Genomic DNA, 22,263 nt, shown 5'->3' with positions numbered 1-22,263 from the left:
TCTGTAGGGGAATATTTTAACCTGCCTGGTCACTCAATCATGGTCAATTACACTGTAGTGTAATTGACTAACAACTACTTGAAGCAGCTGCCTGCCTCTGGCACCCTCTCTGCCCCTGCCGCTTGCAGGCTTTGCCTCCCTGCAAAACGACGGAGGGTTCAGCCCTTGCCGCGCCGCCCCTCCCCGCCAGAAGCAGTAGAGGAAAGATAAATTGCGAACCTGTCAATTACACTACCACCGGACTATGGTCAGTCAGTGGTAGTGTAATTGACTAACAACTTCTTGAAGCAGCTGCCTGCCTCTCGCCCCCTCTCTGCCGCTGCCACTTGCACTTGCACTTTGCCTCCCTGCAAAATGGTGGAAGGTTCGGCCCTCGCCGTTCTTTGCCGAGCCTGCCCCCTCCCGCCCCCGCCAGAGGCAGTGCGGGTCCCGGCAGACCCGTCACAGCCCCCCCGCCAGAGTATCTCCTGATAGTCTGGCATATCCGATAATCCGGCACCACCTGGGTCCCAAAGTCTACTGTATTTTCTTTAGTCTCTAAGGTGACACAGAACCACTCGTTTTGGAAGTAGAAACAATCTCAAACCATAATAGCTTTGCAACTAGCCTATTTCAGAGAAAAGAGAAATGAAGCTGATTTTCTATAATTTGCTTTCATCTTCTTGCCCCGGAATCCAGGTCATGTTCAAATGCTTTCCAAGAGTGAATTGTATTTTTGAGTTTCCTCTTTGAACAAAAAGGGTAAGGTATACTTTGATAGACTGAGATTTCACACATCAACAATTTGTGCTGAACAGGGACTAAAGGAGGGGCTGTAGAGTATTTATTCAAATTCTAGTTGCCCCTTGATGCTGGTGTACATTTTAACAAAGATCTTTCTGCCACTATTAACTAGAGATTGTCTCAATATAATGTGCTCAAGAAATATCCTATGGTGCTAGAGAACTGTTTCAGGGTCTTTTTTGCTTTGTTGAAATTGATAATGGAACAGTCCATTCCCAATCAATTTCTCTAATATGGTCTATGACTGATTGGATCATTACCCTTCAAATTCAATTACTTGAAAATTGCCTGGTTGAGTGAATCCTCAAGACCTTTTGAGGATATTGACATCTCCTGTCTTGTTTACATTGAGTCCCAAGGATAAAAGTGACATAGACCAAGGAGCCCTAAGGAGATTATTCTCCTTCTTCCAGACATCTTAAATATTCGGCTCCAGAATGGACATTTAGGTCAGATCTGTATCACCATATTCAACCATTTTGATTAACTTTTTGATTAACTTCAGCTGGGAAGGATCTCTCCTTTAATACTGCAGGTCATTTAAAACCAAATCCCTTCTCCTCCTCCTTCTGGAAAAAGAACAGGATACAAACCCACTAAATCTAAATTTTACAATAAAAAAAGAATAACTAATATAACTTTCTCTCTCATATTAACAGCTTCCTGACTAGGAGGACTCCAGGAACACAGGGAAGAAAAGGAATTGAAAGGCATTTGAGATTGTGGACCTCTCATTTTCTTGGTCAGTGCTATGGTAGATGCATATGTGTTTCCAGGATTAATGTGCTTAATATAAGGAGTCAAAAGCCATAACATATGAATAATACATTGATAATCATCTGCACAAGTGAATTCAGGATGGATAATTTTTTCAACTAAGAATCTTCTGCTCTAATCCTAAAACAAGGCCTTTGATATATAGCAAATGCTTCTAAGACCTCATTGTATCCCTATGATTTATGACCAATCATAAAGAAACATTGAATTGTATTGTCTAAAAAAGATACGTCAAAGCCAATGCTATCCACAAGTACTAAAGGAGGATTTTTTTTCAAACCTCAGTGCCTCTGAGTTTCAGAGCATGATGCTCCAGATTATTCCAGTGTATGAAATTTGTTTCAGTTTAGAACCAGTTGAGGTGCAAGCAAACAAGGAACGGAACAGACCCAGTTCATTCTTTATATCATAGCAACAGTGCATGGTTTTCTGCTACAATAACTTATAGCAGGTTGTTTCTCTTTAGAGACACTGACTCAAAACCTTGAGTTTGTTGAGTATTTAATATGAGAGAATAAAATCAATCCCAACAAAACAAAATACACGTCCTGTGCACTACAGTTTTCAGTGTGTGGACTCACCCTAGATCCAATCTAAAAAGCTTTTCTGTCTGACTCAAAGCTTGTATAAAAGCTTTTGAAGAAAAGCATTAAGAGAGATTTTAATATAAGCATTTAAATGTTTTATATCCTGCAATTCATTGCTCTAAAGCTCTTAATAAGAGGCCCACTTTCACATTAAATACCTTAAAATGACTGAATTTTACATGTTTGTAATTATATTGTAGCTATGTAAATAACATCACATGTTATGCAAAGAGGTGAAGTCATAACTGATATTAACAAAACAGGTAGCCAAGACTTCATTTAATTATGGCCTGAGGATACCAAACCATATCTTGGGAGATACCAACTCTGGTAATTTCTAGCTCTTTTGTTAGTTATACTAACTCACTCAAATTTGGAGTTAATATTTGTTGGCAGAAATCCTAAACAGAATAACATTTCACATACATTTTAATTATTAGTATATATTATCATTGACTTTAATGTGAAAACTCCACAAAAAAGTACTAAGCTGTATCCAAAGTTTGCACTTCAGTTTTAACATAGACCTGGTCTAGCTGGATTAATTTTCTTAAGGTGACAAAACAGGAGCTAATCAGGTCTCAGAAATACCTTTTTGTTCGTATTATAAAATATTCAGTTACAATGTTTTCCCATCATTAAACAAAATAAAATACAATAAAAGAAGTGTAGTCTAATGATAAGATTACCAGACAGGCATGGGTTCTGATTCCATGTGGAAATTACCATTGATTCAATGGATGATTATGGCTGTTAAATCATTTACCCGCACCATAAATAAGATAGAGATAAAAATGACCTACCTTGGTGGCAAGACTTAAGCTTGAGCCTCTCATATATATATTGTACAATGGAAGAAAACAAATCAGAAATACCTCCTCAATAATGCACACATCTACTAAGTAAGTTTAAGTGAAATACAAGGAAAAAATCATAAGCATGTTTACAAACCTCTGTTACTTTATATATTTACCAACAGAAATATTTATTGCCTGCTGCAAACTTATCATGGTAATTCTACATAAATAATTTTGTACTTCTATTTTATTCTGTTCACATGTGCCTGCATAGAACGACATACCTTTGGAATGAACTGAAATCTGGGTTTCAACCAGTCAGCATAGACTCTTAATCACACACACAGTTTCTGGTCAATTATAGGGACTCCTAGATGCTGAAGAAATGCAAAGAAAAATGAACAAACCCCCTAAATTGTAAATCAAAGAGCTTTATCTAGAATATAAGGTACTGTATTACTTTTATAAGAATCTTCACTTATTTACTGTACAGAATTTACTGTACTTATTTTAAGTGCTGGTGTTACTGGTACAGTCATGTGTATAACAACCTAACACACCTTCAGTCTTGAACATTAAAACATAAAATGCAGTCTTCATAATAAGTTTGTGAAGAAATGTTACAGAATATGTTATCGTTCAGAGAATAAAGATGACTCATCTTCAATTACTAATGATCTTGTGGGCTACTGTTTTTATTTGAACACCTTAATAGCTCTCTTCTTTCCCGTTTAATTAGATATTTCTGTGCAAATTAATAATTATAATAATTTGTTGCTTGAAACTTCTAGAATTTCCTTCATATTATCAGGTTTATAATTCAGGAAAGAACAGTTTCTATCTAAAGAGAGAGGCCTACAGGTTTTGCAATTAAAAAAAATAGTGAAATTTACCTACTTAAGAGTGGCTAAATATCGTTCAGTATACAGTATATTTGGAGACTGGATTATTTATTTAACCTAGAAAACGAAGAGAGAGGTTACCTACCTTGCAGTATGTGGAGTTCTACTAGATGCTTTTGCCCACATGAATCTCACTGAAGGTGTGCATGCCTTATGCATGCAGGATCAGAATCTAACAGCATCTGTTGAGGATGTACATGTGCATTGCACATCCTTGTGTTTCTTAGGTGGTTATAAAAGAGTAGTCCCATCTACCACTCAGTTCCTTCCCTAACATAGGGCGTGTCTACACTGGCATGTTGGGAGGAAAAGTGACTATCTTGACCATCTTCATAGCCTTCACTATACGGTAGAGGCAGTGGGACAAAGAGGTGGTTGCCCTGTTGCACCAATAGGGGAGTGATTGGTACTGAGAAGTTGTAACTGCGACATTGAGTGGACTTCTGTATTGATGTGGTAGAGGAACTGTGTCAGTGCTGAAAAGCATTTTGCTGTGGTGTGTTTCAGTGCTAGCTTGGTGTGGTACTGATCAATGCTGGCTGTCCCATTCTCTTGTGCTGAAGTCTGCACTGAGCCTGGTGCTGGTGGTGGCAGCATCTCTGCATGGGCCCGCTTTGGTGCTGGTTACCATGCTAGTGTTGTTGGTGCCATTATGGAGACCTTGTGTCAAATTTGTATAGGGTTTGGGCACCATCGGCATATGTGCCAAGGCGGTGCCAGAGTTGACAGGCTTGTCTTACTCTGAAAGAGCTTGGCACTGCAGGCAGAGATCTCCCCTGCGAGGAAACCCTCAAACTACAAGAGTCCCATTCTGAAGATGATGAGACTTGTTTCTAGGAGCAATGGAAGACTGAGCATTGTCCATAGACCCAGATTTTGACGGGTCAGTGGCAGGGTCATCTTGTGTCGGTTAAAGAGATTTGTTCAGGGGAATCAATCATTTTCAGGCATAATTCTCTATCCGCGTGGTCTTGGCCTTCTTGTTACTGCAATAAGAGCACTTCTGATGGATATGGCTCTCTCTTGATGCTATGAAGACAGGAGGAGTGTCCAGAGACTGGCAAGAGTCTCTGTAGGTGTTGCCTTGCTTAAAGCCTGGAAAACTGGACGTGGCAATGGTTGGGAGTTTTGTTGTCTTATTTCTTCAGGATGCAGAGATTTGTTTTTCTTTTCTCCTCTTTTTAAAGAGGTTCGGCCGGGTGACTCTTTGGAAAAAAAGAGGTTAAAGAAGGAGTTCAGAAAGGGGTGAGAAGGATGGGAGAACTTAATGCCTCTTCTCAGAATTTTTGAGAAAAAGGGCAAGAGTAAGAACTGGGAAAGTGTAGGATTTACCCAGTTCCATAGACGTGCTTCTTTTGCTGTCCACCTCCGTTTAAATAGTACACAGCTTTTGCCTTAGCAATCAGGATTTGAGTAGTGGTGTCCTGAAGAACTGGCAGAAAACCATTGTGGACTAACTCACCTGTTCTGAGATCAAACATATTTATAGGCCACTGGGGCTATGTCTAGACTACAGAGTTCTTCCAAGATCTTGAAAACCTCCACTGTATCCTGCAAACGCATCTGTTCTTCCAATGTTTTATGAGGAAAAAAGGCTCTCCCAAAAGAGGAGATATTTTTCTGAAATTTGGCTCAATATAGATGGGCCAAATTTCAGAAAAGCCTCTTCCAAAAAAAAAATAAATAAATCAGAAAAAGGTACGTAAATTGCACTCCACAATTTGCATACCTTTTTCGGGGGGGGGGGGGGAGAAGAGAGGGAAGCGGCAGTCTAGATGTAGCCTGAGACTCTGCTAAGGATCACATGACTTGGATTGGAAGAGAGCCCAAATGAACAGTGCAGCTCAATCTTGACTCATATCACTTCAGCTGCCAGCAGATTAGGTGGTGGTGAACAAAACAAAACACTAACAGATATTCACAGGGTCTGTCTACCAGAAGAGAGAGTATCTTTAGATAAACTTTTACAGGGACTCCATGCAGTGTATAAATAGTCCTGAGCCAACACTGGAGGGATTGTAGGCATAACCATTCACACACAGACATGTAAACACATGCTGGCATATGGCTAACAAGCTGAGTAGCATAGTTACTGTGGTTCTTGTATGATAATACCATCTAAGCTACAAAGCAATCAGGAAGACACAGAGGCTTTTATTTTAATGTTTGGCCAGGGAGATGATTAGCAACATTCAAATAATGAAGTAAGTGGGCAGTTTCAGGAATGGCTTGATGCAAGTCTGAGATACCACTGACAAATGATCGCATCAGCCACTGACTTACAATTTGGTACAATTGGTGACTAGTAGCCACAATTTCATTGTACATTTTTGCTTATCTTCCAAAGGTATAAGATATGACAGCACTGCCATGCAATATTCTAAAACAGTTTGTGATCCACTGTTTGTGAAATAGGTTGAAGCCTGGAAGTTCTTGTCATGCAGCTTACAATCAGGTGCTTTTTTGGGACATCAGCAATATCTGAGAATTTTTTCCCCAATGTGCCTCAGGATTGGCTGAAGATGCTTTAAGAAGCTTGAAAGATTTTATATGAAGGTTTTACAGATTCTCATTAATTGGTAAATTCAAGATTGCCATGGTTTAACTGTACTCCTATGATGTACAGTTTATTTCTCAAGATTTTGATTCAAGTATATGTGGCAAAGTGAACAAATAAAGAGACGTTGATTGTAATGTTCCACTTACGATTCTTATTGCAGCATTAACCTGCGCATCCAACAATTTGGTATGTAACCAGAACTCAATATTCAGCAGTAGAGTATGCCCGTGCTCTAGTCTATGTTTAAAGTATGTGGACATCAACACCTCATGTTGCACCCATGACTTCTCAGACAAGACTGGTCTCTGCTTTCACCTTTCCACTTTTCCAGATGGGTTTTAAAAATCAAGTTTTACTGCAGATAGTGAGAAGGAACTCTGAATGGTGGTTGAAGCTGTTCTGCTTTTTTGTACTCTTGTTGCAAGGGGTATGGAAATGTACAAAGGGCGCATGGGGTTCCCAAACAATGCTGGCTACAAGATTCCAGGTTTGCATGCACAAGGCACACAAAAAATACAGTGGGATCTGTGTGGGCCAATGCTTGAAGAACCTTCATTTCAACTTATAAAACTTTCAAGTGTCCGAAATTTTTTTATACAATTAGAAATCAGAATGAGAAATCTGAGCAATATATGATTTATATAGTCTGAAATTAGGGATAAATGTCATGTGATGCACAATTGGTATCAGTTCTAAGATATTTTACTTTATTTTATAATTTTATTCTCTCTCTATATATATAAAACTAAAACTATTTAGGGGAAAGTTTATTTTTCTAGACTCGTTTTCCAGCAAGGCAGCTGACAAACATTGTGGGTTAACAGAAGAACAGCTATCAATTTTTTTTTGAACACACACAAAATGAATAACTTGAGGTTGAGATCTTATCAATTTTATATTATATATAAATATAAATAAAATATAAAGAGAAATGTATGTATTGCAAAATCTCAACCTCAACTTATTCATTTTGTATCTACGTATACTGGATTTTTGTAGACAATATTTTAAAAGATGAACATGAGTCAACCCCAGGAAAAAGTTTGGGAAAAAATTCTGCTTGCATACCTTTTCCTGTATTTTGTCTTCCCCTCACAAAAGACAAATTGTAAGCAGGGACTACAAATCATGAAATAAATTAACTAAACAAAGAGATCCTGGTTTTGGACATAGGATTTAAAGAAATAATATGGAAAAATAAAATACTATCTGAGCCCCCTAAAATAAGCATTCATTCAAATCAGTGGGTTTTTAATCTTATTAAATTATTCCTTCTGCCATATATTTTAAATATCATATATTTTAAATATCTGATTTTGCTACAATATTCTGAAATTTGGTGTAATTACTAAAACTACTATACATTTAAAGGGGCTGAACTTAATAATGTTTAACTGATAAGGAAGGTAACATTACAGGAAAAGAGCATCAGAAAACTACAGGAGCCCAAGTATCCATTAGTTAAATTTAATTTGTCAGATAGAAGTTATCTATTTACAATCAGTGTGCATTGTAACAATTTCTATTAATAAAGTCACTCAACTCTTCTAAAATATTAACTGGCTGCATAGCACATTTGACATTATTGCCTATACTGAAAGGGAAAACAAATGGATTTACAATAAATTTTGGCTGATATGTATTTGGAAGGTTTCATGTATTAAACTCTTCTCCTTTTAAAACAAATACATCTAAAAATGTTTTATTCAGAGCCCAAATCAGTTGTATATTTCTCACCATTTCATTACAACAATCACAACACGGACAGTTTATTAAAAAAACAAAACATGTATCGCACACAGCATCCAATAAAAAAAAAAGGAGCACTAAAACTGAAGTTTTCCTTTTCCCCAATTTTACATTCTGAACAGTGATTCTGTCAAGATACTTCATTCAAAAGTGTAATACACTGATTTTGTTTCCTATTTGTGACAAGACGGCCTGAGTTGATGGGGAAAGGAACAGTCAAAAAAAGCCTGAGAGGGGAAAAAGCTCATTTAATTAATTTACAATAATTTACAGCTTCTTTTGTAAAAAGGCATTACAACTGATCACCAACAGGAAAAAATCCTGGCTTTTTTACAGTTCTAGGTACAGAATTTAAATATTCAAGCTTGTGATGAAAAGCGGCAAGGTGGTCGCAGTGTACAATGTAAACAAGTAGCTTTGGAAAGTGAACAAGGTCCTTGAGAGTTCCTTACTAAGAAAAATAAAACAAAATAAAACTCAAATGCCTCATTCCTTCCTGAAACACGATCACAGGTCAGTGTGTAAAAGTTCATTTACAAACATAATTTAAACTGTATTCAGCCTAAAAGCACTTTGACATGAAGAGTTTCATAAGATCCAGTCTGAATGGGGCAGTGTTGAGGTCCCTGTAAAAGTAAACATCTTCCATTTCTTAAAAAAAGTGCCACAACATTTGCAGCACAGTGCAGCATAAACTTTAAATACAAAAATATTTTTTCTTCTGTTGGGATAATAGACCTTGCATCCTGGAAAGAAGTAACAATACTGCTACTGATAGAATATCCAGTCCACGTCTTTCAAGTCATGTAAGGCAATTACTGTGTTAGTTTTCTGTATATGGCTAAAAGAAGGTCCAGAAATGTTAGTCTTTGTTATGTTTTTCGGATACTCCATGTATGTTCCGGTGTACTTTTGTGATCTGCTGAGTGTTCAAATGGAGATCTGTGTCCTAAGGGAGACCTTGAGCCATAAGGAGACCTCTGATCTAGTGGTGACCTAGGGCCACTACTGGAAGCTCTATGGTCCATTTGCCAGTCTGAGTGGTACCTGTAGTCCCTGGAAGATTTATGATGACTGTATTCTGAACTGGATCGATGATCTGAGTGTATCCGATGATCGGAATGGGAACGGTGGTCTGAATGAGACCGACTGTCTTTTAAATTTCCTTCAAGGCTTGACCTGTGATCTCTACTCCTGTGGTCATCTAGCTTTCTATGTTTGCTATCGCTGTAGTATCTGAAAGATAAGATAAATTGTTATTTTGTTAAAAAAGGTTGAAATTCTCTAAACCAGGGCTCTTGTCTGGCAACATCCAGGACCAGAGAGTCCCAGTGGAGGGCTATCGTCCAGGAGCCCTGTGGGCTGGCTGGGCAGTGGGAGACTACGATGCGGCAGTGGGGCTTTTTGGCAGGGCAGCGGGAGCCTGACACGTGGCAGCGGGGCTTCCCAGCTAGGTAACAGGAAAGTGACATGCGGCAGCAGTCTGCCCAACAGGGCATTGGGAGCCCAGTGCACAGAGGTCGTGAGGCTGCCCAGCACGGGGCTGCAGGGCAGGTGGGGGAAGTGGAGGGGAGAAAGCCAACCAGGAGGCCAGCGGTAGGGCTAGACCTGGGGGAGCTGGTGGCAGGGGAGCCATCTCTCCTGGTTTGGCAAAATCCCTCATCTGGGACTGGTTAGGTCCCAAGGGTGCCAGACCAAGGAGGTCCAACCTATAGTAATAAAAGCAAGGATTAACATGGTGTCAATTTAGCAAATTAATTCAAGTGCTCATTCTTTTAAATTTTTCATTATGCACAAAAATCATCTGAAATAACAAAAGTTTTAAAATGGTGCTTAGCTGCATCTTGGCAAAATAAGGTTCATCTCTCTTTCTCTCTCTCACACAGAATAAATCAATCTTCAAGAGGGATTTAAATGCACAAAAGGCATGTGTTCTTGTGGACAAATCATAGGAGAAGCATTCAATTATTGGACAAGTGTGGGCATTTTAATGATAGAACTGTATTCTAATTAACGGAGTAAGTTTTAAAAATATTTTTATATAAAAATATGTGGGATAAATATCTTCAATGATCTAGCAAACTGGCAACTTGGTTTTGATATGAACCATTTAACTGAAATGCAATTAAAAATCTCCAGAAACAATTCCAAAAAACAAAACTAACCCCCTAACCCAGATTTCTATGGATTATTGACAAAACTTACCTATTGTCCTGTTTGTAGTGATCCCAGTCCCTGTGGTCTTTTCCATTGCTGAAGGCAGAATAAGGCCTTTTCCTAGAGTCGCTTTTTTTGTAAGCATCTACTTGATGTCTGTCTTTGTGATGTTCGTGGTATTGTGACAAATGTCTGTCAGAAGAATAACTGTCCCTGCTACTGTCATCATGGTTTGTATTCTCTTTCAGTCTTTCCACATCTGCTTAATAAAACAGAAAGCTATGTTGAACTGTACATTTCTGTGTCAGGGAATTTCATAAATTACAAAATTTCTAGCTGAAAAGTATTAAAGGACTGTTGTACAGGACAACACTTGAACCTCCTAGATTTAACTATGAGAGAAATACAATGATTTGTAACAAAAGCTAACAATGGGAACAAAAATGTGAAAACAGAGAGAAATCTGAGGGGAGAATAGGCAGACCCAAGAAATGCAGAGTGGATTTAGAAGTGGAGAGATAAAGATTATGTAAGATTTAGAAAGAAGGGATGAAAAGTTCAATTTGATAAAAGGACAAAAACCTAACAGTGTTTCAATGGGAGATCAATGACAATAACATTGCTTTTTCCAGCGAAATTCTGAAGAGCGGCAGAGGAGGAGCAGAGAAATTTATAGTAGTGAAGGTGAGGAATGTTCATGGCATGGACAAAAGTTTTATTAGTGCAAGTAATGAAAAATAACATTTTAGTGTAATTCAGAAGAAGCAGTATCATGGCTTCATGAATGACTGGATCGATACAGTGAAAGAGGAAACAAAAAGTTAAGTGTTGCATTGTGGCTGCAAGCTCAGACTGGGATGACAATGTCATGGTCAATGAAAAATGGGATATTGCATCCTACACCACAGATTGCTGGTCTCTGCTTTACAATGAAGGCCTTAGAATAATCCACAATAATGATTATGACAGCTTCAAGCAAACAAAAAACCCAAACCAAAATAAACAAAAAAAACCCAAACAAAACAAAACAAAACCATGTTGGAGCCTGAAACTAGTCTTTGAGGCATTCAGAGCTCTTTTTCATAAAATAATTAAACACATTTTTATATGTACTTTAATGAAAAAGATTGACAAATAAATTCTTTTAAAAACACTTGTTGCAGTTGGATTGGGCTTGATTTAGTTTTACTAGCAGAAAGATGTATGCTACGGCTAAGTTAATCTATACAAGGACAACTGTACTTAATGGTAGGGAAAGTTTTAGAAGGTTTCATAGTTACTGAAGTTTATTTGATTTCAAATATCCTCCTGTACAACATTTCAACACAACAACATGCAGAACTTTTTACCTGGATTTCTAATCACATGTGTGTTCACATTGCTGCTGATGTTCTGGTCATTGTGCTGCTAAGAGAAATAGACAGAACAATTGACATTGCTAAACCTCAAAATTACAAATACTAGGTGCTAAAACATTCCATCTGATCAAAAAGGTGATGTTAATAAACACATAGAAACATATCTTTTAAGTCCGACATTTTCATTTGCACAAGGTAAACTCGGAATCCATTACAGCTTTACCCTCACAAAACAGTTTTAATACTTAAAAAAAATCTTTTCAGAATGTCTCTAAATATAAAATAATATATTACCTGAGATTCCTGGCGTTTTTTGATTGCATGTTTATATAGTTTGTGCAGCTTTCTGGCATCAAATTCTGTAAACTTTGAAACAAATATCCACAAATTTCTAGAGAAATTAAAAAAAAAGAAGAAAAGGCTAGCCTTTCTGCATATGTTGGATTTCCCTTATACCATATTGTATACAATGGGCCTGATACACCACTGTGATATTTCAGTGCCACACTTGTATAACTACATTGAAGTCAATAGATTTGTACCGAAGCAGTGAATTAGATCCCATCACAGGAGGAGGCAGCATATGTAATAGTACAATAAACAAGTTTGCATAATTATCTGAAGACACAAGATAAAGCATTAAATGCTACCAATATATTATTCATTTCTCTTTTTCTTTACTACTCTGTGATGTTTATAATAATTAATTTAGAGTACAAAAGTAACTGGCATTAATGAAAACTCTGCTACTTTAAGGGTAGGATGGATCTGACTTTACAATAGGAGCTGCGTGCTCAGTTCTCTTAAGAGAAACAAGTTGAGTGATGTAATATCTTGGTCCAAACAAACTGTTGGGGAAAGAGACAGCCTTTTGAGCTAAACAGATCTCCTCTTCAAAGTCAAAAAGCCTGCTACCTTTTAAAATCCCATTCTAAAATGGAAAGTGTGTTACCAGTGGTGTAAATTCCAAGACAGACTTCTTTACCAGTCCAAGACTTTTGTGCTACATGCCTAATTGGTTGAAAATAGCAGAGGCAGAGCAGAAGTATCCATGTGATTTCAAGAGCTGGTCATGCATCTACTGCTTTGAAATCAGATGAATATTAGGAGAAATCAGTGGAAAGGCCTTCAAATTTTTGGCCTTTATTGATTCAAGAGAGTGAGAAAGAGAAATGTCTTTGCTTCTGTCCCCAATTACACTTTAAAAGCCAGGATTGCAGTACAGAATGTAGAAGCATTAAATTGCCACTTTCACTATCATGGTTGAAAGTTAAATTTGAAAGAGAGGGTGGAAGGAGCAAGGCTAAGCCTGGAACTATTCAGAACTACCAGATACTATTTGAAGAAAGTAAAAAGGAACAACACAAGTTCTTGGGCTTTGGAGGGCCAGAATCCTTTTTATAAAAGGAGTTTTGCTCTGACAGTCATACCTCACAGTATGACTTCCAACTTCACTGCTTCAGAAAAGTTTGTAGGTGTACTGTGGAAAATACAAACCAAAGAGTATTCACTGATGTTCTCACAAGTTCCAAAACACTGTCTTTAGTGCTTAGTTTACTACTTCTTCAGTACACTAAGTTACAAGAGATTTATTATTACTATGTTGGCCTAACACTTGTGTCCAACATGCTAGCCACTAGCCAGATGTGGCTATTTGGCCAGTTGAGTGTGGCTAGTTGGTTCGAACAGCATGGCTATTTGACTGGTTAGTACTAGAACTATGGTATAGTAGAGTGGTGATAGAAATGTAGCCGTGTTAGTCTGGTGTAGTATAGTAGTAGCCACTCGAGTGGCTACTGCTTCAGAACTGGTTGGACACTACGAGTCTGGGGGTATGTCTACACTAGCCCCCTAGTTTGAACTAGGGAGGCTAATCTAGGCATTCGAACTTGCAAATGAAGCCCAGGATTTAAATATCCCAAGCTTTATTTGCATGTTCCCGTCCGGTTGCCATTTTTAAATGCCACTAGTCCGGACTAACTGCCCGCGGCTACATGCGGCAGTTAAACGGTAATTCGAACTAAGTCCTTAGTTCATTCCAGAAGGAGTAACAGGTAATGAGAACTAAGGACTTAGTTCGAATTACCATTTAACTGCCGCGTGTAGCCGTGGGCAGTTAGTCCAGACTAGTGGCATTTAAAAACGGCGACTGGACGGGAACATGCAAATAAAGCCCGGGATATTTAAATCCCGGGCTTCATTTGCAAGTTCGAATGCCTAGATTAGCCTCCCTAGTTCAAACTAGGGGGCTAGTGTAGACATACCCTAAGATGTTTTTTAAATATGTACAATAGCGGTATTTATTGAAACTTGAGTAACTAGTCACATGTGTAATCTCTGAGAAGTGTAGGAAATGACTGCCTTTAGCATGTTGTTTGGTGTAGTTTGTCTCGTAGTGCCTTATGTATGGCCAAAAAGAAGCCAGAGTTTGTACAGCCATTGTTTATTAAATATAAGGTAATCTAACCCAAACACCATATATGTTATGAATAGGTATGATTTCTCAACATTTTCTGGTAGGTTTTATGGCAGAGATACAGGGGCAGAGATAAGGTAGCAAGGACGATATTAAAATGTGAATGTTTATATTGTTTTTCTTTAAAAAATAAGAATATAATTGTTTAAAGATTTTATGGTTTCTGGGACATGGATCCTGCTCTCGTGCTTATCTAAAGTGCTTAACACAATGCTGAAATACAATAATTAAGAACAGCAGCATATGTAGGCTAAAATTTGTTCTTCAAAAAAATTGTAGCATTCAATTAAGTGATACACTTTAACCTGGTAACCCTGGGATTAAAAATTTTCTGGGCCAGGCAGGACACCTTGGGGTCTGGGTGTGAGGGGAGTTGTGGTGGGCACTTACCTGGCACCCTGCTCCTGGAGGCACACATGGCTTTACGCCCCCCCATCGCTATGGGAGTGGTGGGGAAAAGCCTTAAATGCTGTGTCTCACTGTGCTGCTGTTCCCTAGCTAGGGGAAGGAAAGCAGCATCCTGCAGAACTGCTTCCTCCTCCCCCTGGCAGGGTCCCTATCATGGGTGTTCCTAGATTAGGGACACCCAGAGAAGGGAGATTCATATGTATTCTGGAAGTTCAGGATTTTATTTTTTTGCAATGATAACAAATGACAGAGTCTTCCCTAAGGGCTTACAACTTTTTTTATCTAGTTAGCTGTGTATTTTATTTGAAAGTATAATCTAGGTGAAGTGAAGTCTTTGGTTTATAATTAAGCACAAAAACATATTCAGAGATTCTTCTGATTCTCTTTTGCCAGCATGTTTGAAATTTCAAAGCGAATAGCTGTGAAACATCTTAGCATATTGTGCCAAAGTTAGTATTTCATTATAAAGACAGAGCTGATAAGCAATCTAGTTTCACAATAAATTTTAGTATTTTCCTAGAATGGAAGCGTTAAGCAAATTTATAAAAATTCAGAAGTATGAACTATGAAAGCATACTGAATAAAATAATCAACATTAAAAATTAAATGTCATCTTCCTTCTTTACAGATAAAAATGGATTGTGCCCGTGAAAGCTCATGATACCATCTACATTTTTTGTTAGTTTCTAAGGTGCTGCAGAACTATTCATTGTTTTTTAAGTTTTTTCAATTACAGACTAACATGGCTACCCCTCTAATGCTTTTAATCGTGATATACAGTTCAGCATGTGGAGGAACATGACTCAGGCTTCAAAAATCCACTGTACAATTAATTTTTTTTATGGATCCTCATATGATATTTAAAAATATCCATAAGTAGGTACAAGACTGTGAGAGTTGGAAACGAACAAAAATTGATAGAAATCACTCTATCAGAAACAGTGATTGATTTTTCCCTTTCCCTCATGAAAAGTGTAGGGTTACTTACTTCCTCCACTGCTTAATTTGTTCAGGATTTGTGTACTCTTTTAGACATTCAGTGATGTGATCTCCAATTTTGATCAGACATTGTCTAGTATGTTCCAGCTGTTCCCTTTCTGAAAGACCTTTTTCTGGTCTATCCAGCTGTTTCAGTGCTGCTTTGACAGGCCTCATTCTTTCTTTGCACTGTAAAGTGGAAAAATGAATATATAAATCAGGACGACAAAATAAAAGGTACATTCTAAAACATGACCCACCCTCACTACTATGATATTTACACAGGCAAGACATCTTAGTGCCACTCTAAGCCAAATGAAACATCAAATCTCTGGCTCATAGCACTTAAAGTTCTGTTTTAATACAGGTTTCCTTTTGAAAAATAATTAGCTTCTATATTAACATTAGATAGCATTTGCTTAAATCTTAAATACAAATTTAATAGGTAAGGTTAGCATGGCTTCCGCCTTGTAAAGCTGTAGGCCCCCTGTGGCACAGAGCTTTCAGCCTAATAAATAAAGCCTCTTGGGCTCCTGGGCTCTGTGGGTGGTCCAGGCTTACTTCACCTCTCTGTCTGGTTAAAAGCATGCAACACGAGTGTATCTGGGTTTGAACAGATGCTAGTGGTCCTTCAGGGAAATGAAATAACGACACTACCCCTCTAGCCATCAGGGGGATGGAGCCTAGGGTCTGCCACAGCATCTTGGTCATGTTAGCCACAGTCTTGATAAATGACAGGGCCACTCAAAATGGATCCTCAGCTGTTAGAATGTCCGCCATTTGGTTGGATTCCTCCTCTACCTGTACTCCCAGATTTTGGGCCAACCTTCTCAACAAATCCTGATGGGCCTTTGTGTTCATGGCTGGTAGGGAGGAAGATGTACCCGCTACTGTCTCATTAGGTGAGGCCAGGGATGACTCTCTGAGGGGGACATGCTCCTCAGGCTTTTGCAGTACCTTTCCTTCCACATGACAGGCTTGTTGGGTGGTTGGGGACTGCAAGGTCGCCACGGTCTCGCTCTCAAGAGGAGGCTGAGGACTAGCCCTCTGAAGGCTGTGTCTTGGCCCCAACCTGGGAGCCCCTGGAAGAGGTGTGGCATACGGAGCCCTTTGGGTAACTGAGTAGACTGATGCCGCCCAAGATGTTGGTGGACCCTAGGCCTGGTGATGAGCCCACAGTATCCAGAAGGGCTGCTGCATGTGAGGTTGCCATTGTGGTGGCCCACGTCATCTGAGAGGCTTGGGGGTAGTGCTTCGGTGCCAGGAATAGTGCTGAGCCTAGGAATGGAGACCCATTGTCCTAGATGTGTCCTAGATGTCCTAGAAAGCTACTTCTGTCTGCTTATGACTCATAAGAAAATTCAGAGGTGGACCAGGACAGTGCTGGAGAACGGTGTCACAGGGAGTGACATAATATACCTACTAGTTTGCTTCCTGAGTCTCACCACGGGTGGAGGTGGAGTCGACACCAGTATCACAACTGGTGCCAGAACCGAAGAAATGGGTGGGGCCAGTGCCAAGAGCAGAGGGCCCCTCTCTGGGGGCAGTAACCTGCAGCAGTGCCGACAATGTCTGAAGGGGGATGGCTGGTCAATGTCTTCTACCACCATGTCTTCCAACTCCAGGGAATCAACCTGTACCAGGCTCAAATGTGTTCTTGAAGTGCCAGGAGCAGGTGCTGATGGAGCAACCATCTTAGAACGTCCTTCCTGGGGATGCACTCAGGCTGCATGCAGGGAAGGAGAGTGACCCCTCTCTGCTCTCTTTTACATATGCAGCACTGGTGCCAATTCCGAGACCAACTGCAGCCGAAGTGCTGCCCTCATAAGGAGAAGTTTTAAGTGGTTGTCTCTCTCCATTTTAGTGCAACGTTTAATCCGTTGCAGATTTTACACCAAACTGGCTAGTAATACTCTCCCAAGCACTTTAGACCAGAGTCATGTGGGTTGCCATGGGGCATAGAGTTCAGGGATTTAACACAAGGTTTAAAAACCTGAGGTCCAGGTATACCCCGGTTTGTGGAAACCAAAGTGGAAGGGAAACCCCACTAACTCTAACGGCAACTATACAACTAACTATAACAAACATGAACTATATACAGCAAACCACTAAGGAATCACTTGTAGAAACAAGGACTAGAGCAGCGTTTCTTAAACTTTTTGAGACCACAAAACACCAAACTTTTTTTTTTTTTTAAATGTGGAACAACGATGAAAATTTTCTTTAAAAAAAAAAAAAAAAAAAAAAAAAAAAAAAAAAACCAAAAAACAACCAAAAAAACCACACAAAGAAGAGGTCACGGCACATCTACGAGTTGGTCATGGAACACCAGTGGTCCATGGAACATAGTTTAAGAAACACTGGACTAGAGCGTTCCAAAAACTGTCACATGTGGTAAGAATGAACTGAAGAGGCAGAAAGCCAGCAGGGTTATGTATGCTCCACCATGGAGGCGCCACTCCAGGGGCCTCCCCTGCCAGCCCAACTGGTATGGCTGAAGGAAAAACCTCCTGACAATCATGCATGCAGCATGCACGCACCTAAATGGTATGGACGTGAGCAATCTTTCAAAGAAAAGAACATATGTAGGCACCATGAAACAACTGGGAGATCATTCTTATAATAGTTTCATAGGAACTCACTAAAAAGGAGAGTAGAAGCACACATGTGAAAAAGCTGCTATTGGGCTTGTGCACAGCGGATTTTTCCACAAATTTTGTAATGTTTAGAAGACAGAACTGAACCTTTAAAATATATGCCTTGTCCACACTTTCGGTATGCTATTCTGAGACCTCTCTGGCAACGGATCAAGGGCCACAATGTCTAAACATATTGGCATTAACTGAACACAAAGAAGCAGTTTTATTTTAGATCATTATACTTTTGTGTTAAATATAAGCATTAAAATAGCAATAAGGAACTTACTACACTGAATGTCTTCTGATCCAATTCTTCAGATTCTTCAGATATAGGAACTGGCTCACTACTTGCAGTAATGTGAACTGGAGTATCTGCTGGTGTAGCTTTCTTGGTTTTTTCTTTGTTGTCAGATTTAACTTCACTTGTCTATAAATAATATATAAAAATAGATCTGAAAAGGGAATTGAAGTTTAGGTCTACAGTAACATAACCTTACTACACATATGAACCATTGACATCCATTTAATATTTTCTTTCGGTTTTTTGCCTAAGGATGTGTAAAGGCTTCTTATCCCACTTGTATTTCCTGCCAATTAAAGTATGTGGCAGTAAAGGTGTAGGTTCTACAATCAGTTGCCATTTCTTCTAGTTGAAAGTGGTGAAAGCAAAATACCAGTTATAGGGAAAAGTTTTGTTGTAATCTTAATAGAGCACTAAATGAGCTGAAATGCTTTTCTGCCTCAATAACAACCTGAGTGCCTTTTTTTAAGGTATTACAAAATACATGAAACCTAATTACCTTCTCTTCCTTTGCTTCTTTGTCTTTCTGTGTAGACTCCTTTACTTTGCTTTCTCTCTTTTCTTTCGTATCTTTTTCCTTTAATTCTTTCTTATCCTCTTTTTCCTTTTTCTCCCTTTTCAGCTCCCTCTTATTTTCCTTTTCTTTTGTTTCTCTTTTTTCGTCAGCCTCCTTCTTTATACCAGCATCTGGCTCGGATTTCTCGTCATTTTCTTTTTCTGCTTTTATTTTTTTATTTTGATGTCTCACTGAAGTGATCTCATCCTGCAATATTTAAGCATACTCATAGTAAACTCAATTCCTAACTTTACAAATTTTACAGTAGATATATTAAAAATATCATTCTTCCTGTAAGTGATTTAAAAAAAATTAATACATATAAAGTGCAGCTAAATAATAAAATGATTATGTAAAAACAATTACACTTGTGAAATTTATTAGACAGGTGTCAGAGAACACTGAATTGATCAACACTAGCTGTTACAGGAACAAAGGGAATCACATTTAGTTTTCCTGAGAACGGAAGAAAAAAGTCAGATGGGCAGTCTCCTTTTTTCCAGGCTGAAATGTTCCAGTCTCTTTAGTCTCTCCTCATATGGGACCCATTCCAAACCCCCTAATCATTTTAGTTGCCCTTCTCTGAACCTTTTCTAATGCCAGTATATCTTTTTAGAGATGAATAGACCACATATGTACGCAGTATTCAAGATGTGGGCGTACCATGGATTTATAATAAGGGCAATTAGATATCCTCCGTCTTATTCTCTATCCCTTTTTTAATGATTCCTAACATCCTGTTTGCTTTTTTGACTGCCGCTGCACACTGCGTGGACGTCTTCAGAGAACTATCCAGGATGACTCCAAGATCTCTTTCTTCATTAGTTTTAGCTAAATTAGCCCCCCATCATATTATATGTATAGTTGGGGTTATTTTTTCTAACGTGCATTACTTTATATTTTTCCACATTAAATTTCATGTGCCATTTTGTTGCCCAATCATTTAGTTTTGTGAGATCTTTTTGAAGCTCTTCACACTCTGCTTTGGTCTTAACTACCTTGAGCAGTTTAGTATTGTCTGCAAACTTTGCCACCTCACTGTTGATCCCTTTCTCCACATCATTTATGAATATGTTGAATAGGATTGGTCCTAGGACTGACCCTTGGGGAACACCACTAGTTACCCCTTCTATTCTGAAAATTTACCATTTATTCCTACCCTTTGTTTCCTGTCTTCTAACCAGTTCTCAGTCCATGACAGGATCTTCCCTCTTATCTCATGATAACTTAATTTACGTAAGAGCCTTTGGTGAGGGACCCTTGTCAAAGGCCTTCTGGAAATCTAAGTACACTATGTCTATTGGATCCCCCTTGTCCACATGTTTGTTGACTCCTTCAAAGAACTCTAACAGATTTGTAATACATGATTTCCCTTAACAGAAACCATGTTGACTTTTGCCCAACAAATTATGTTCTTCTATGTGTCTGACAATTTTATTCTTTACTATTATTTCAACTAATTTACCCTGGTACTGACATTAGACTTACCGGTCTGTAATTGCCGGGATCGTCTCTACAGCCCTTTTTAAATATTGGCGTTACATTAGCTCTCTTCCAGTCGTTGAGTACAGAATCGGATTTAAAGGATAGGTTACAAACCATAGTTAATAGTTCCGCAATTTCACATTTGAGTTCTTTCAGAACTCTTGGGTGAATGCCATCCGGTCCCAGTGACTTGTTACTGTTAAGTTTATCAATTAATTCCAAAACCTCTTCTAATGACACTTCAATGTGAAACAAGTCCTCAGATTTGTCACCTACAAAGGACGAGTCAGGTTTGGGAATCTCCCTAACATCCTCAGCCGTGAAGACTGAAGCAAAGAATTCGTTTAGTTTCTCTTCAATGACTTTATCGTCTTTAAGTGCTCCTTTTGTATCTCGATCGTCCAGGGGCCCCACTGGTTGTTTAGCAGGCTTCCTGCTTCTGATGTACTTAAACATTTTGTTATTACCTTTTGAGTTTTTGCCTAGCTGTTCTTCAAACTCCTTTTTGGCTTTTCTTATTACATTTTTACATTTAATTTGGTAGTGTTTATGCTCCTTTCTATTTACCTCACTAGTATTTGATTTCCACTTTTTAAAAGATGCCTTTTATCTCTCACTGCTTCTTTTACATGGTTGTTAAGCCGCAGTGGCTCTTTTTTTAGTTCTTCTATTATGTTTTTTAATTTGGGGTATACATTTTAGTTGGGCCTCTATTATGGTATCTTTGAGAAGTGTCCATGCAGCTTGCAGGGATTCTACTTTAGTCACTGTGCCTTTTAATTTCTGTTTAATTAACCTCCTCATTTTTGTATAGTTCCCCTTTTTGAAATTAAATACCACAGTGTTGGACTGCTGAGGTGTTCTTCCCAGGACAGGAATGTTCCATGTTATTATATTATGGTCACTATTTCCAAGCGGTCCTGTTTCAGTTACCTATTGGACCAGATCCTGCACGTCACTCAGGACTAAATCGAGAACTGCTGCTCCCCTTGTGGGTTCCTGTAGCAGCTGCTCCAAGAAGCAGTTGTTTAAGGTATGAAGAAATTTTGTCTCTGCATTTCTTCCTGAGGTGACATTCACCCAATCAATATGGGGATCATTGCCGGTAGACGGGTGCTAGACACTGGTGGAACAGTTGGTGGGACTGTGGTTGCCTTAAACAGAGAGGTGTCACCAGACTCTCAACGTGTGCCTCGAAGTTGAGGGATGGGAGGTAGAAGGCTGGTCAAGGGTTTGTCTCTGTCTGGTTTGGCACTGCTTCCTTCTGTTGTCAAAATGTCTCTATGTTTGACTAAAAGCATGGGTTTGTATTGTTGAGTAAAGAATCTTCCCTGTTTACATTTTGCTTCAGGGACGTAAATACTGAGCATCTTCACTGTGGCTTGGGAATATTTAAGTGAGTGGAGTGATGCATTGGTGGTATCCGAGAAGAGCATTGAGCCCTGGAAAGGAAGATCCTCCACTGTAGTCAGTACCTCCTGGGGGAAACCTGAGAGATGAAGACATAATGACCTCCCCATCACCACGGCCGTCACAATGGAATCAGATGCAGTTTGTAGAGCAGTGCGGGAATTCAGGGTGCCTTCATTCATATTAGCCCCGCACTGCTCTCTCTTATCCTCCAGAAGTCAGTCAATAAAATGTGATAGTTTCTCAAAAATATGGTGTGTGTATTTTGCGAGCATTGCAATGTAGTTTAATATGTGGAGTTGGAGACACACAGAGGAATAGGCCTTCCTCCCCATGAGGA

At 38.9% G+C, this 22,263-nt stretch overlaps 1 protein-coding gene across 5 annotated transcripts in view; it reads right to left on the bottom strand.

Annotated features, from left to right (window-relative positions):
- Positions 1-8,383: 8,383 nt before the first annotated feature.
- The window catches only part of CHD1 (chromodomain helicase DNA binding protein 1), a 96,211-nt gene continuing 82,331 nt past the window's right edge, over positions 8,384-22,263 (bottom strand). For 2 of the 5 annotated variants that reach the window (XM_025187610.2, XM_075932080.1), the window contains exons 31-37: positions 18,972-19,235; positions 18,458-18,598; positions 15,543-15,721; positions 11,965-12,061; positions 11,662-11,719; positions 10,361-10,574; positions 8,384-9,391 (exon numbers count right to left, since the gene is read on the bottom strand). In XM_025187610.2, coding sequence (XP_025043395.1) covers positions 9,028-9,391; positions 10,361-10,574; positions 11,662-11,719; positions 11,965-12,061; positions 15,543-15,721; positions 18,458-18,598; positions 18,972-19,235 — 1,317 coding nt within the window. In that variant the 3' untranslated portion in view covers positions 8,384-9,027. The remainder of the gene's footprint in view (positions 9,392-10,360; positions 10,575-11,661; positions 11,720-11,964; positions 12,062-15,542; positions 15,722-18,457; positions 18,599-18,971; positions 19,236-22,263) is intronic. The other 3 variants (XM_075932081.1, XM_075932082.1, XM_075932083.1) reach the window with 3 other exon arrangements.

Source organism: Pelodiscus sinensis, chromosome 6, assembly GCF_049634645.1.
Source record: "Pelodiscus sinensis isolate JC-2024 chromosome 6, ASM4963464v1, whole genome shotgun sequence".
NCBI classification, from domain to species: domain Eukaryota; kingdom Metazoa; phylum Chordata; order Testudines; family Trionychidae; genus Pelodiscus; species Pelodiscus sinensis.
Note: the sequence above shows the minus strand (reverse complement) of the source record. Positions and strands in the feature narration are given on the sequence as shown.